This window comes from Bos javanicus, chromosome 2 (assembly GCF_032452875.1).
Source record: "Bos javanicus breed banteng chromosome 2, ARS-OSU_banteng_1.0, whole genome shotgun sequence".
In the NCBI taxonomy this organism is placed as follows: Eukaryota; Metazoa; Chordata; class Mammalia; order Artiodactyla; family Bovidae; genus Bos; species Bos javanicus.
In genome coordinates this window covers 124,552,904-124,566,339 of record NC_083869.1, presented here as the reverse complement: position 1 = coordinate 124,566,339, position 13,436 = coordinate 124,552,904, and the positions used below count along the sequence as shown (strand labels likewise).

The 13,436-nt window shown below is 50.5% G+C and overlaps 1 protein-coding gene across 1 annotated transcript in view; it reads left to right on the top strand.

Annotated features, from left to right (window-relative positions):
* Nucleotides 1–13,096, top strand: part of OPRD1 (opioid receptor delta 1) — a 40,707-nt gene extending 27,611 nt beyond the window's left edge. The window contains exons 2-3 of the mRNA XM_061390695.1: nucleotides 8,763–9,112; nucleotides 11,939–13,096. Of these exons, the coding sequence (XP_061246679.1) occupies nucleotides 8,763–9,112; nucleotides 11,939–12,480 (892 nt within the window). The 3' untranslated portion in view covers nucleotides 12,481–13,096. The remainder of the gene's footprint in view (nucleotides 1–8,762; nucleotides 9,113–11,938) is intronic.
* Nucleotides 13,097–13,436: the final 340 nt, after the last annotated feature.

The following is a 13,436-nucleotide window of genomic DNA, read 5'->3' as shown; positions in this document are numbered from 1 at the left end:
AATTTCTTCACATCTTCATCAGCACTTGTTACTCTCTGGTTTTGTTTTGATTTTTGATAGTAGCCATTCTAATAGGTATGAAGTGGTATCTCATTGTGGTTTTGATTTGCATTTCTCTAATGATTAATGATGTTGATCATCTCTTCATGAGCTTATTGGTCCTTTGTATATCTTCAGAGAAATGTCTGTTTGAGTCCTTTAGCCATATTTTAAAGCTGGTTGTTTGCTTTTTTATTGTTGAGTTGTAGGAATTCTTTAAATATTCTGGATATTAACCCCTTGTCAGATATGTGATTTGCAAATATTTTCTCCCATTCTGTGGGTGGCCTTTTCACTCTGTTGATCATGTCCTTTGATGCATAAAAGCTTTGAATTTTGATGTAGTCCAGTTTATCTATTTTTTAATTTGTTGCTTTTGGTATCGTGTCCCAGATTTTGTTGCCAAATCTAGTGTCATGAAACTTTCCCCCTGTTTTCTTCTAAGAGTTTTATAGTTTTAGTTCTTACATCTAGGTCTTTCATCCATTTTGAGTCAATTTTTAAATCAGGTATGATATAAGGGTCCAATGTCATATCTACAACTTTTTGAAATAGAAAAAAAAAAGAATGAGAAACCAACAGTAGGATTTTGAGATGTGGGGAGATAAAATTTATCTTCCTAGAAGTCCGTTTTCTCAACCACTTTTGCTCTGCCCTCCAACCAGCCCCCACACGGTCGTCAGGATGACCTTTTGAAAACCACACATAAGTCAAACCCCATCACTCCCCTGCTTAAGAAGTGCAGCAGTTTGTTCAGTGTCTGCCCCCTCCCTAAGATCATAAGTTTCAAGAAGTCAGACTGCCATCTTCACTCCTGTAGCCCTTCCTCAGTGCCAGCACGTACCAGCTGCTCCACTGATACCTGTTGGATGAGTGAACAAACTTCAGCTTATAATAATAAGCTCACATTCTTTGACTTTTTCAAGGAATGTGGGGGAGGAAGGAAGTGGAGGAGGAAGGTAGCAAGCACTGAGGGGCAGAACAGCAAAGTCATTACCAGCTGTTGGCACTAGACTTCCTGATTTAAGTACCAGCCCTGCCGTTTCATGGCCACGTGACCTTGGCAAATCGCTTCACCTCTTAGGTCTCAGGTTAAGGGATGGCAACACCTATTTGGGTGATGAAAAGCAATTTGAACAGGAGGAACAGGCCGAGCAAGGGTGAGATGTGGGGCTGAAAACAGGGGTAGGGAATCAATTACCTATAGACAGAACAGTGAGACCCTTAGTTTCCCATCCCTTGTACCCTGCACAGCCAGGTGGCCGCCCCTCCACTCTGCAGGAGGGTGTTTTCCTTGGAGAAGGTAACCTAGGGGGACTGAATTTGCAGCTGCAGACACAGGAAGGGTCACAGCGAGATACCAAAGGAAACAAAAATGGCTTTCCAGACCCCTTCTGCTACCAGGGGTAGCTCTGCTACCAGAATCCTGACAGCCAGAAGTGTGCTCTCCAGGGAGGAAATGGCAGGATTCTTTTCTGAAGCCCCCAAAGAAGGGAGCTACAGTCATTGATATTTAAGTGTTCCTAGAATAAAAGCCAGATCTCCATTCAGTCCACCTAGAATGAAGCACACCAGTTGACAGCCACTCCCCAGCCCCCAATGTTGTCAATTAATTAATTAGTGCTTCACTCAAATGCCAACCTTTAGGGACTTCCCTGGTGGTCCGGTGGCTAAGACTTCACACTCCCAATGCAGGGGGCCCAGATTCAAACCCTGGTCAGAGAACTAAACTCCACATGCTGCATCTAAAGAGCTGGCATACTGCAACGAAGATTGAGGATCCCGCATTCTACAACTAAGACGTGACACAGCCACATAAACAAACACTAAAAAGAAAAGGGCAACCTTTGATCACATATCACCAGATATCCAAGTCTCCGGGATAACAGAGGGAGGCCAAAGCAGACAAATAAACAAAAATGTGTGAAGCAGATAGACCATGCAGAGAGCAGAAAAAAATACAAGACAAAAATTGTCAGTATCCTCAGAGACAAAAGAGAAGATATTACGTTCTTGAAATAAGATGCTATAAATGCTATATAAAAAGGAATAATAAGAGAAAAAGAGGCACTGGGAAATAAAAATGAGAGACAAAATAACGTTTTAAAAAAGTCAATAGAAAGGTTGAGAGGTAATGAAAATTCCCAGAAGATGTACTGCAAAGACAGCAAATAAAAAAGAAGAAAAGGAGACAGTCAATCTAGGAGGCCCAATATCTGACTACCGGATTGTCCAGGGATTCCAGAGAAAGCAGAGGGGAGGAAAGGACTGAAGAACTGATGAGGGGACGTTTTATACTGAAGGGCATGAACCTTTGGACTGAGAGGGCCCAATAAAAATGAAAAAGAGCTGTCTTACGGCATATCATCACAAATGTCAGAAATCTAGGAGTAAAGAGAAGGTCCTAGGACTTCCCCGGTGATCCAGATGTGCTCCCAATGCAGGGAACCCTGAGGTTCGATCCCTGGTCAGGGAACTAAGATTCCCCCATGCCACGCGGTGTGGCCTACAGCGTTAAAAGGAATTAAATTTTAAAAAGAGAGAGAGAGAGAAGCTCCTAAAAGTTTCAGAGGCGGGAAGAATAGACTACAGACAAAACATCAGAAATTAAAATGGTTTCAGACACCTCAGTGGCACCACTGGAAACTAGAAGATGAGGGAGCCATGCCATCAATTTTCTGATGGAAATGATTTCCAATCCACTATTTTATGTAGAGTCAAAGAAATCAGACGTGAGAATAGAAGAAAGACATTTGCTGGCTTGCCAGGGTGTAAATTTTTTCCTTCCTATGTACCCTTTCTTTAGGAAGTGACTAGAGGATGTGCTCCACCAAAACAAGGGCATAACCCATGATAAACAAGACTTGTAAGCCAGGAAACAGGGGCTCTAACACAGGAGGACAGGTGTTCAGCGCTCTGAAAAGCAACCAGTTCCAGATTGAGAGAGGAGGAGGGAAGCTCCGGGAAGTGGATTCACTAGAAAAGCAAAAGGAACTTGATAGATTATGTGAGTGCACGGAAAAGGCTTTTTGTGGGTCTGCTGGAGTGTTTGAAGAGATTTATCAATGTGTACACAGAAGTAAGCAAATTTAAAAAAGAAGCAGTTGTTTTTTTATTGAGATACAGTTGTTTTACAACGTTGTATTGGTTTCTGCTGTACAACAAAGTGAACCAGCTTCGAGTACACCTATATTCCCTCTTGTCCCTCCCTCCCGTCTCCCCATACCCCACCCATCTCGGTCATCACAGAGCGCCGAGCTGAGCTCCTTGCATTATACAGCAGGTTCCCACTCTCTGGTTCACACAGGGTAGTGTATTCATGTCAGTCCCCATCTCCCAGTTCACCCCACCCCCCTCCCCCCGGCGTGTCCACATGTCTGTACTCTATGTCTGTGTCTCTATTCCTGCCTTGCAAATAGGTTCATCTGTACCATTTTTCCAGATTCCGCATATGTGCATTAATGTATGATATTCAGTTTTCAAAAAGAGGCAGGTTTTAACTCCACGAAAAACAAAAATTAGTACCAAAAAACCAATACAACTATAGTATACCATTTGGCTCAGCAGTGGACAGTACCAGAAAGTCATAAGAATGTGAGCCCTGGGGACTTCTCTGGTGGTCCGGTGGCTCTGACTCTGTGCTCCCAACACAGCACGCCCAGGCTCAATCCCTGGTCAAGGCACTAGATCCCATATGCCACAACCAAAGAACTCACATGCCACGACGAAGACTGAAGATCCTGTGTGCCACGACTAAGACCTTGGCACAGCCAAAGAAATATACATAAATAATTTTTTTTAAAAACCATGAATGTAAACCCTGGAAAAAAAATAAACTCTGGATATCAACTTGACTAAACAATTTTAAGTTGTGGTAGAACTATATTGGGAGGATGGAGAGGAAGCTGGGTAGATGAAGAGAGTTCATTCTTATTGTGTGTGGAGGGCCTTAGTGGGGGTTTCCCTGGCGGCTCAGTAGTAAAGAATCCACCTGCAATGCAGGAGATTCAGGTTTGATCCCTGGGTGGGGAAGATGCCCTGGAGAAGGAAATGGCAACCCACTCCAGTGTTCTTGCGTGGGAAATCCCATGAACAGAGGGGTCTACAGTCCTTGAGGTCACAAAAGAGTGACACGATTCAGCAGCTAAACAACAAGGAGGAACTTAGTAGTATTCACCAGTACTTGGTGCTCCCTCCTTCTGGACACACAAAAGATTACTTTTCAGTCCCTTGCAATTGGATGAGGCCAATATAACTACTTCTGGACAGTCAGCTTCAAGAGAAAGTGCTGTGTTGCAGCTAGACTGAAGCTTAGATGACTGTGTCTGTCCCCTCTCCCTCTGTGGTGGCCAAGGCAGCCTTGGGTTAAGATAGCAGAGCCACAAGATTGAAGCAGGCTGGAACTGCCTCATGGAATATGGATATCCTGGAGACACTGAATGGATTCTGCAAGGGTAAGAAATAAAGCTTCTTCATGTGTTAAGCCATCAAGATTTTGGGATTGTCTGTTACTGGTGCATACCCTGACTTTGTTATTTTGTTTAGTCACTAGGTCATGTCCGACTCTTAAAGCCCTATGGATTGTAGTCCCCCCAGGCTTCCCTGTCCATGGGATTTCTCAGGCAAGAATAGTGGACTGGGTCGCCATTTCCTTCTCCAGCGGATCTTCCCACCCAGGGATCGAACCCACGTCTCCTGCTCTGGCAGGCGGATTCTTTACCACTGAGGCACCAGGGAAGCCCATAACCTGACTTAACTGAATACAAACTTCAACAGCTACTGTCTAAAATAGATAACATCAAGAAATAGACATTTAAACATAGTATTTAGAATTATGGAGATAATCACTAGAAGAATAACTTAAAAACATTAGAAGTGGTTGCTCTGGGGAGCAGGGCTGAGAAGTAGAGACAAGGTGGGGCAGAAGGGCAGCTGGTTTCATTACAGTGCTCTGACACCAGGGCGTTGTATTACACTGGCAGGAACTGCGTGTATGCAGTCGGGAGGATTCCTGCCAGACCAACACAGCGGCCGGCTCTTCAGAGGGAGGGCATGCTAGAATGAACAAGTGTCTGAGGCAACCACAGATGGGATTGGACAGGATGGGCGGGCGCAGTGGGGAGGGAGGCCACCCAGATGAAATGCCAGTGTGAGGAGTTTGGTTTTTATCCAGATGGCCATGGGGAGCCATGGAAGGATCATAAGGGATAGAGTCGAATCTGCCTGAGCAGACTCACCTTTACTGTGAGCATCCTGACTCAAGTGGAGGATGAATGGTGGGGCAGGAGGCTGCTGTGATGGTCCCCATGAGAGCTGAGGAGGCCTGGACTGAGACATCTGTACCACAGATGTTGATGGAGAAGCTGCTATTCATCTGGCAGGCCTGATGATACGGCAGGGTACGAGATAAGCAACATGCCCTACCTTCAGGGAGCTTATGTGGGTGAGAGAGACAAAGGGGGAGAAAAGAAGATAAAAGACAGGCGGTGGTTTGTACTTCAGTCTTCATAAAGAAGACTGAATCGGTGTAAGGAGATAGAGGGGTTTCCCTGGTGGCTCAGCAGTAAAGGAGTCACAGGTTTGATCCCTGGGTTGGGAAGATCCCCTGGAGGAGGGCATGGCAACCCACCCCAGTATTCTTGCCTGGGAAATCCCATGGACAGAGGAACCTGGCAGGCTACAGTCCATGGAGTCGCAAAGAGTCAGACACGACTGAGTGACTTAGCATGCACGCACACAAGGCGATGGAGGGGAGAGAGGGTACCAAGATATTGGGGCAGCAGCTCCGAGGAGGACATATTTGAATAGAATCCTGGATTAAGTGAAGGGATGGGGGACTTCCCTGGTGGTCCAGTGGTTAAGACTCTGAGGTGCCAGTGCAGGGGCCTGGGTTCCATCCCTGGTCAGGGATCCCGGGTGCTGTAAGACTTCTCATGCTGCAACCAAAAATAAAGATTCTGCATGCTGCAACTAAGACCCAACACAGCCGCAAAAAAAAAAAAAAAGAAGAAGAAGAAGGAACAAGCCATGCAAAATTTGGAGGATGAGGGTTCCGGGCTGAGTGAACTGCAGTCCGGTGGCCCTGAGGTGGGATGGGCTTGATGTGGCCAAGGCACAGCACAGAGGCTGTTGGTGGGGGGTAGGGGGCGGGGGCCGGGGTGGGGGGAGAAGGGACACCCACCAAGAGGAAGGTTCTGGGAGCTGAGGCCTGAGAGGTGGTAGGGGCCAGTCTGTGGAACGTGGAGAGGACTTTGAGGAGCTCCTAGGGGACTGAGAATCCCATGGGCAGAGGAGCCCGGCGGGCTACAGTCCATGTGGTTGCAAGAGTTGGACACGACTTAGCGGCTAAACCACCGTCCCTAGGGGGCTGAGAGCCGTCAAGTGGCAGGACTGGCACTGAGGAGGCAAGGAGGACCCGGCTTGGCGGCCAGTGGACCTCCCCCTCCCTATTCTAGGCCCCACCGATCCCCCGAGTCAGCCGTGCCTCAGCCCTGTCTGGGCCAGCTACAGCAGCTTCATCACCCACTCCCCTTATCCCAGCCCCCTCTGGGAATTGAAGGATCCTTCACAAATCAAAATAGCAGGCAGAGAACAGCCTCTAATTGTTCTGCGTAAAAGAAGTGAAATTAGACGAGTCAGCTGTGGGGTTGGGACCGCCTCCCACACAGCTGTGATCCCGCACCCGCTGAAGGCAGACTTCCCGAGACTCGAGACTCGCAATTCTGCTGTCTCCGAGCAAAACTTTTTGCTTCTCCAGCCCCAGGGCAAATGACAGCTATTTTGGGAGGAAGTGAGACAGATGCTGGCCCTGGAGGACAATGAAAGAGTCCTTTTTATTTTTTAGCCAAAAAAGAAAAAAGAAAATCAGTCACTTTGTGAAGGAGCAGCCTTAGATGATGTGAGTTCGTTCAGTCATTCAAAACAGTGGGCGCGCTCATGCTGGGGGCACCAGACTTGGCTGCTGTCAGGTAGGTTCGGCCCAGAAGAACAGAGGTGCGTGGTGTGGCTCCAGCCTTGGTGGAGTGGGGAGAGAGCACTATCTGGGCGCCAGGAGGGCCAAGTTCTCCCCTTGGTCTGCCACCGTCACTCTGTGGCCTCAGATTACTTTCTCACCTCTCCCCAGTGTGGGCTTTAGATGCATTGTGGCTGCTTAGTCTTTCAATCATGTCCGACTCTTAGTGACCCCACGGACTGTAGCCCACCAGGCTCCTCTGTCCATGGGGTTTCCCAGGCAAGAATATTGGAGTGTGTTGTCATTTTTTCCTCCAAGGAAACTTCCCGAAGCAGGGATCAAACCCATGTCTCCTGCGTTGACAAGTATTCTTTACCACTGAGCCACCAGGGAAGCCCTTTAGGCTACATAGTGTTTCTCAAGCATTAGAGTCCATGAGAAGCGCGCGCACGTGTGTGTGTGTGTGTGTGTGTGTGTGTGTGTGTGGTGTCTGGTTGAAGATGAAGATTCTCCAGGCCCGATTTCCAGAGATTAAGATTGAGAAGACCTGGGGTGCGGTCTAAGAATCTGCACTTCTCACAGACTCTTCTGGAAATTCCCTCTGGAGTCCCTGGACCACAGGGTAGTAAAAACTTTCCCTCAATCTCTCTGGGCTCTTCTTGCTGTGAAATTTGAAGAGTTGCTCATGCCTGGGTTTCTCAGATCATTCCAGGATCATGGAACGTATCCTTACCCCTGCCTTGGTGTCTGTGTGTTTCTGTGATGATCATGCTGCATGGGGATGGTCTGTTTCAGTGTATTTCGCCTCCTCCAGGCTACCTGGTGCCCAGCCTGGGCCTCCCCAGGAGAGGTCATGACTGTAAATGTTGGCCCAACAAGAGGCCAGCTGTAGGGCTGGCAGCTGGGCAGCAAGTAGACCAAGGAAGGATGCTGCCGAGCTCTGGGTGCCTGGCGTGGCTGCAGACATCTGGTTTGGACACCTGGACTCATGCCCTGGGTCAGGTGTGTGACTCTGTCACCTGCTTCCCTTGCCTGCAGCTGGGGGAGTCCAGCCACCTGGGGCTAAATTGGCCTGGATAGGCCCACCGACTGGGAGCCCTGGTCAACCCTGGAGAACACCCAGGCAGTCTGAGGCCCCAGCCAGTTTGTCTCGGCTTCCTCAGAGTTGGGCTGATCATATTCCCCAAAGGCCAGGTCAGTGGCAGAGGCCAGAGGGTCATGTCACTCTGGTCTAGCCCCCAGCTTCATTTTTATATATGGAGAATAATAACAAATGTCATATACTGAGCACTTACCATGCTCTGAGCTCAAGGCTAAATGCTCTATCATCTGTTATTAAATTTTATAACAGCCCTATGAGGTTGGTAAAAGTATCACTTTTTTTTTTCTTAACAATATGGACACCAGGGCTTAGAGAGGTCAAGTTACTAGCCCAGAGTCACTCAGCTAATAAATAGTGGAGACAGTATTAGAACTGAAACCTGTTTTCCTCTGGAGCCAAGTTTTATCTTTAAGCATATTGCTTAGAACCCCCGAGAAGATAAGGGTTTTTCCTTGAGTAGCTTCCTACTAAAATTACTCCCTGCTGGAGATCTCCTTTTGAATCTGTTATAGTGGAAAGGAGTGATGCTGAATCAGATAGGTCAGGGTTCTAGTCCGACCTCTGCCCCTGACCTTTCCCGTCACTTTGGATCAGTCATTCCTCTCCATAAGTTTCATGTGAAACTGAAATCCATGAAATGGAACAATTATATATGCACTTCCTTTTAAGGTACACTAAGATGAAGACGGCCACCAACATCTACATTTTCAACCTGGCCTTGGCAGATGCCCTGGCCACCAGCACACTGCCCTTCCAGAGTGCCAAGTACCTGATGGAGACATGGCCCTTTGGGGAACTGCTCTGCAAGGTCGTGCTCTCCATTGACTACTACAATATGTTCACCAGCATCTTCACGCTCACCATGATGAGCGTTGACCGCTACATTGCCGTCTGCCACCCCGTCAAGGCCCTGGACTTCCGCACCCCTGCCAAGGCCAAGCTGATCAACATCTGCATCTGGGTTCTGGCCTCCGGTGTCGGTGTACCCATCATGGTCATGGCTGTGACCCGCCCCCGGGGTGAGTGAGGAAGGGAGCCTTGGTACAGATCACTGACCACAGGAGGCAGCACACAGGCTTCTGTGGGTTTGTAGACCTTTTACCAGGGTGGGTGTAGGTGGATCACCAATGGAGTGTGGGTTGCTGATCAATGAAAGGGTGGATGGCTGGCCAGTGGGAGTGTGAATAATCAACCAATGGGAATGTGAGTAATGGACTGATGGGAGAATGAATGACTGGTCAGTGGTCATATGGGTGGTTGGCCAAAGAAATTTTATGAATGGGATTATGAATGGCCAGATGTGTGGATGGATAGCCAGTGGGGTAAGGGTGACCAGTGAGCAGTGGGGGCCATAAGATCTGCAATCCCGTCCCAAAGTCCCTTCCACCCCATTGGCCCAGATGACCAAAGCAGGGCCTAGAGAATGGCCTCCATAGAATGACAGGCGCATTTCCTCAGAGTAAAATGCTGTACCAATTAGTGTAGTATAGTAACTACCTGTATCAGTCAGGGTGGCTGCTGTAACAGCCATAGCTTAACACAGTAGAAGTTTATTTCTCACTCACATCACAGTTCAGTGTGAGTAAGAGGAGGAGGGTCTTCTACTCCACACAGTCATTCAGGGATCCAGCCTCCAAATGATGGTTTGGGCTACAGTGTGCTGGCATCTGGGCTTCCATGGTGGCTCAATGAATAAAGAATCCATCTGCAACGCAGGATATGAGGGTTTGATCTCGGGGTCAGGCAGATCCCTTGGAGGTGGGCATGGCAACCCACTCCAGTATTCTTGCTTGGAGAATCCCATGGACAGAGGAGCCTGGCAGGCTACAGTCCATGGGGTCACAGAGTCAGACACGACTGAAGCGACTTAGCACACACACGTACTAGCCTCTGGCCAGCAGATGAATATGGGAGTGGTGAGAAAGCACAATTACTTGAAATGCAGGGTCCATCACTCCCTAGTGATAGCTGGTTAGTTGTTGCTTTAGTCATGTCTGACTCTTTTGTGATCCCATGGACTGTAGTCCTGCCGGGATCCTCTGTCCATGGGATTTCCTAGGCAATAATACCGGAGTAGGTTGCCATTTCCTTCTCCAGGGGATCCTGCATTGGCAGGCGAATTACCAGTGAGCCATATTGGAAGTCCAGTGATAGCTGGTTATATGACCCCAGCTTGATATAAATGGGAAAAGTAATTTAGCAGGTGTCAGAGACACTGGTCACTAACCTCTCTTGAGCCATGCTCTGTCATGGGGTGTTGAAAAGATTAAATGAGATGATAGATTGTAAAACACTTAGGACAAGGCCTGGCTTATTGTCAAGGCCCAATAAATAGCAGCTATTAGAATAACTGAGCCTGTGAGATAGACAAGGCAGGGACGCCTGCTTCCATTGGGCTGAAAGCAAACTGAGAATCAGAGAGGTCAGGTGGTTTGTTTAGCAGACATCTGGGAGAATCTGGCCTAGAGCCCAGGGTTCCTGTCCCCATAACTGTTGCTCCTTTTTGCCGCCAGGGTGAAGGTTTGCAGTGTCGTAGGAGAGGGAACAGGCCTGGTGGGGAGTTTCTTGGCTACCCTCGACCCTCACAAGGGTAGAGCTCCCCCTGCCCTTATATAGTCTCTGAGTGATTTGTCTTGACTCAGCAGCTGGACCTCATTCCTCACTGTCAGCCTTCAGTTTACAGGCCATTAACTTCAGCCCTCCTGGGGGCTGGGCCAGATGGGCCTCTTCATCCCCCGCCCCCTACTCGCTTTCTCTCTCAAACACACACACTCACACACATACACACACTCCCTAAGTGTGTGCCGTTGGCACTCAGTTCTATAAGCCACTTGCTGTGTGACCTTGGACAAGTGCTGTTCCTCTCTCGGCCTGCTTCTGCCATCTGTACCATGAAAGTCCTTGGGTCCAGTTGTGGCTGGTGGTCCTGCCGGCCTGATGTCTTGTGGACCCACTCTGTCTGTGGACCCCAGCCCCTTTCTCACAGCTCTCAGGCTCCAAGTCTACTGGATGGGTCCTCAGATTCCGGGATCCCAAGAGGTCCTGGGAGTCCCCTGGGCCAGCCTCAGCCCTGTATCTGAATTCCATAACATCCCCAAGGTGTTCATGCAGCCTGAGCCCACACTCCAGGAGAAGGGAGCTTATTCCATCCCCTCTTATCTGTGGACAAGAGTGGCAGTCAGAACATTCTTGACATGAAGGTGAGATCTGCCTCCTTGGTCCTAGCTCTGACCCCTGGACTCCCATGTTTCTGCCCTGTGAGTGCACTTAGTGTTTGAACCATTCTGTGCTAAATGCTTTCCACACCATGGCCCATTTGATCCTCACAACAACCCTATGAGTTTAGGTACTGTTGTTAGTCCCACTTTATGGAAACTCTGGTAGAGGGTGAACAATTTGCCCAGGCCACATCACACAGTTAGCAGGGCCTGAGTCCTACTCTTAACACGTGCTCTCTGTCAATCTTAGCAGTACTGTCCCCACTGGAGCTACTTTGTAAAGGTGAGCAGTGTTTTCAGTTATCATCATGATAGACATTTAGTGGGCTTGAGCTAAATTCTATCATTATATCACTGCTCCCCACGGGCACAGAGGCTGATAAGGGGACTGGGAGAGACTATAGAAAACAGACCTCCTTGGTTAGGGCCAGTTTGCTGGGGTCTTGAAGGATGAGTAGGAGTTCACCAAGTGCAGAAGTGGTGGAGGACATTGCAGGGAGGAGAATCGAAAAGGCCAGGAGGAGGCAGCGGGGCTTGGCTAAGCCTAAAAGGGTGGGTGAGCAGGGAGACAAAGTCCTTAGGCCCACCAGCCCCTCACCCAGTGTCTCTCCTTGTTCCCTGGCTCAGACGGAGCAGTGGTGTGCATGCTCCAGTTCCCCAACCCCAGCTGGTACTGGGACACGGTGACCAAGATCTGCGTGTTCCTCTTCGCCTTCGTCGTGCCCATCCTGGTCATCACCGTGTGCTACGGCCTCATGCTGCTGCGCCTGCGCAGCGTGCGCCTGCTGTCGGGCTCCAAGGAGAAGGACCGCAGTCTGCGGCGCATCACCCGCATGGTGCTGGTGGTAGTGGGCGCCTTCGTGGTGTGCTGGGCCCCCATCCACATCTTCGTCATCGTCTGGACGCTGGTGGACATCAACCGCCGCGACCCACTCGTGGTGGCCGCGCTGCACCTGTGCATCGCTCTCGGCTACGCCAACAGCAGCCTCAACCCCGTGCTCTACGCCTTCCTCGACGAGAACTTCAAGCGCTGCTTCCGCCAGCTCTGCCGCATGCCCTGCGGCCGCCGGGAGCCCAGCAGCTTCAGCCGCGCCCGCGAAGCCACGGCCCGCGAACGGGTCACCGCCTGCACCCCGTCCGACGGCCCCGGCGGTGGCGCAGCCGCTTGACCCGGGGCCGGCCGGCCCGCCGCGCGCCCCTCGGGAGGGACCCGGCGGTTAGGCGGAGTCCTAGTGGGGGCGGGGGCCACGACGCGGGGTGGGGCGGGCGGCGGCCCTGCCGTGGGGTGGATCGCTGGTCTGGGACCGGCTGGGAGTGGGCCGGTTGGCGGGGCGATGCCTCTAGGCCGAGCTCAAGGTCAAGGGCTTTGGGTTGGGGCAGGGGGAGCTCGCTAGCCCCGGGGAGTGGACCTGTGGCTCTGGGATTGGGCCGCTAAATCGGGGCCCCTTCGTTCTAGTTGGAGCTGGGTTGGCGGGAGTGAGAGCCTGGTCTGAGACCCGGCCCAGGACCAAGGAGGGCTGGTGCTGCGGACGGTGGAATCGAGCTTCAAGATCCGGCCCGGTGTGATGGGGAGGGGCCTCCTGTGGGTGTGAGTTGAAAGACGGGACGGTGAGGCTGACGGTCCAGCTCCGGATGGGGCTGGGAGAGAGGGCCTGTGTACAAACAATGGGGCCGCAGCTTGGAGTCGAGTCCCAGCCCGGAGTTCCAGAAAGGGGAGGGGCTCGCCGAGGTCCAGGCCCAATTTGCCATTTTTATGAACGAAGAGAAAATAAACTAGAAAGGATACACCTTTTCTCTCCTCGACAGTCGTTTCCCTGGAATGGGCAGGGAGGCGCAGCATCGAAGTGAGCTTGAGATGGGACAGTGGAGTTGCAGGACAGGGTAGTAAGCAAGACAGGCCTCAGCTGCGCCGGGGTCCCCACGGGGAGGAGTCAGGAGGGCTTGCAAATCCCAAACCAGAGCTGCCAGTCGGCCTCTGTGCCAAAGGCTGGTGAGGGGGGCTGAGGCAGAGGAAGGGGGCTTCTACTTTGAAATTAGGTCCTCAAGCCACAGGGAGGACACTTTGGGGGTCCCCACGGCTGTGGCTTCTCTGGCCCAGATGCTGGAGGACAGAGGGCCACGCTAA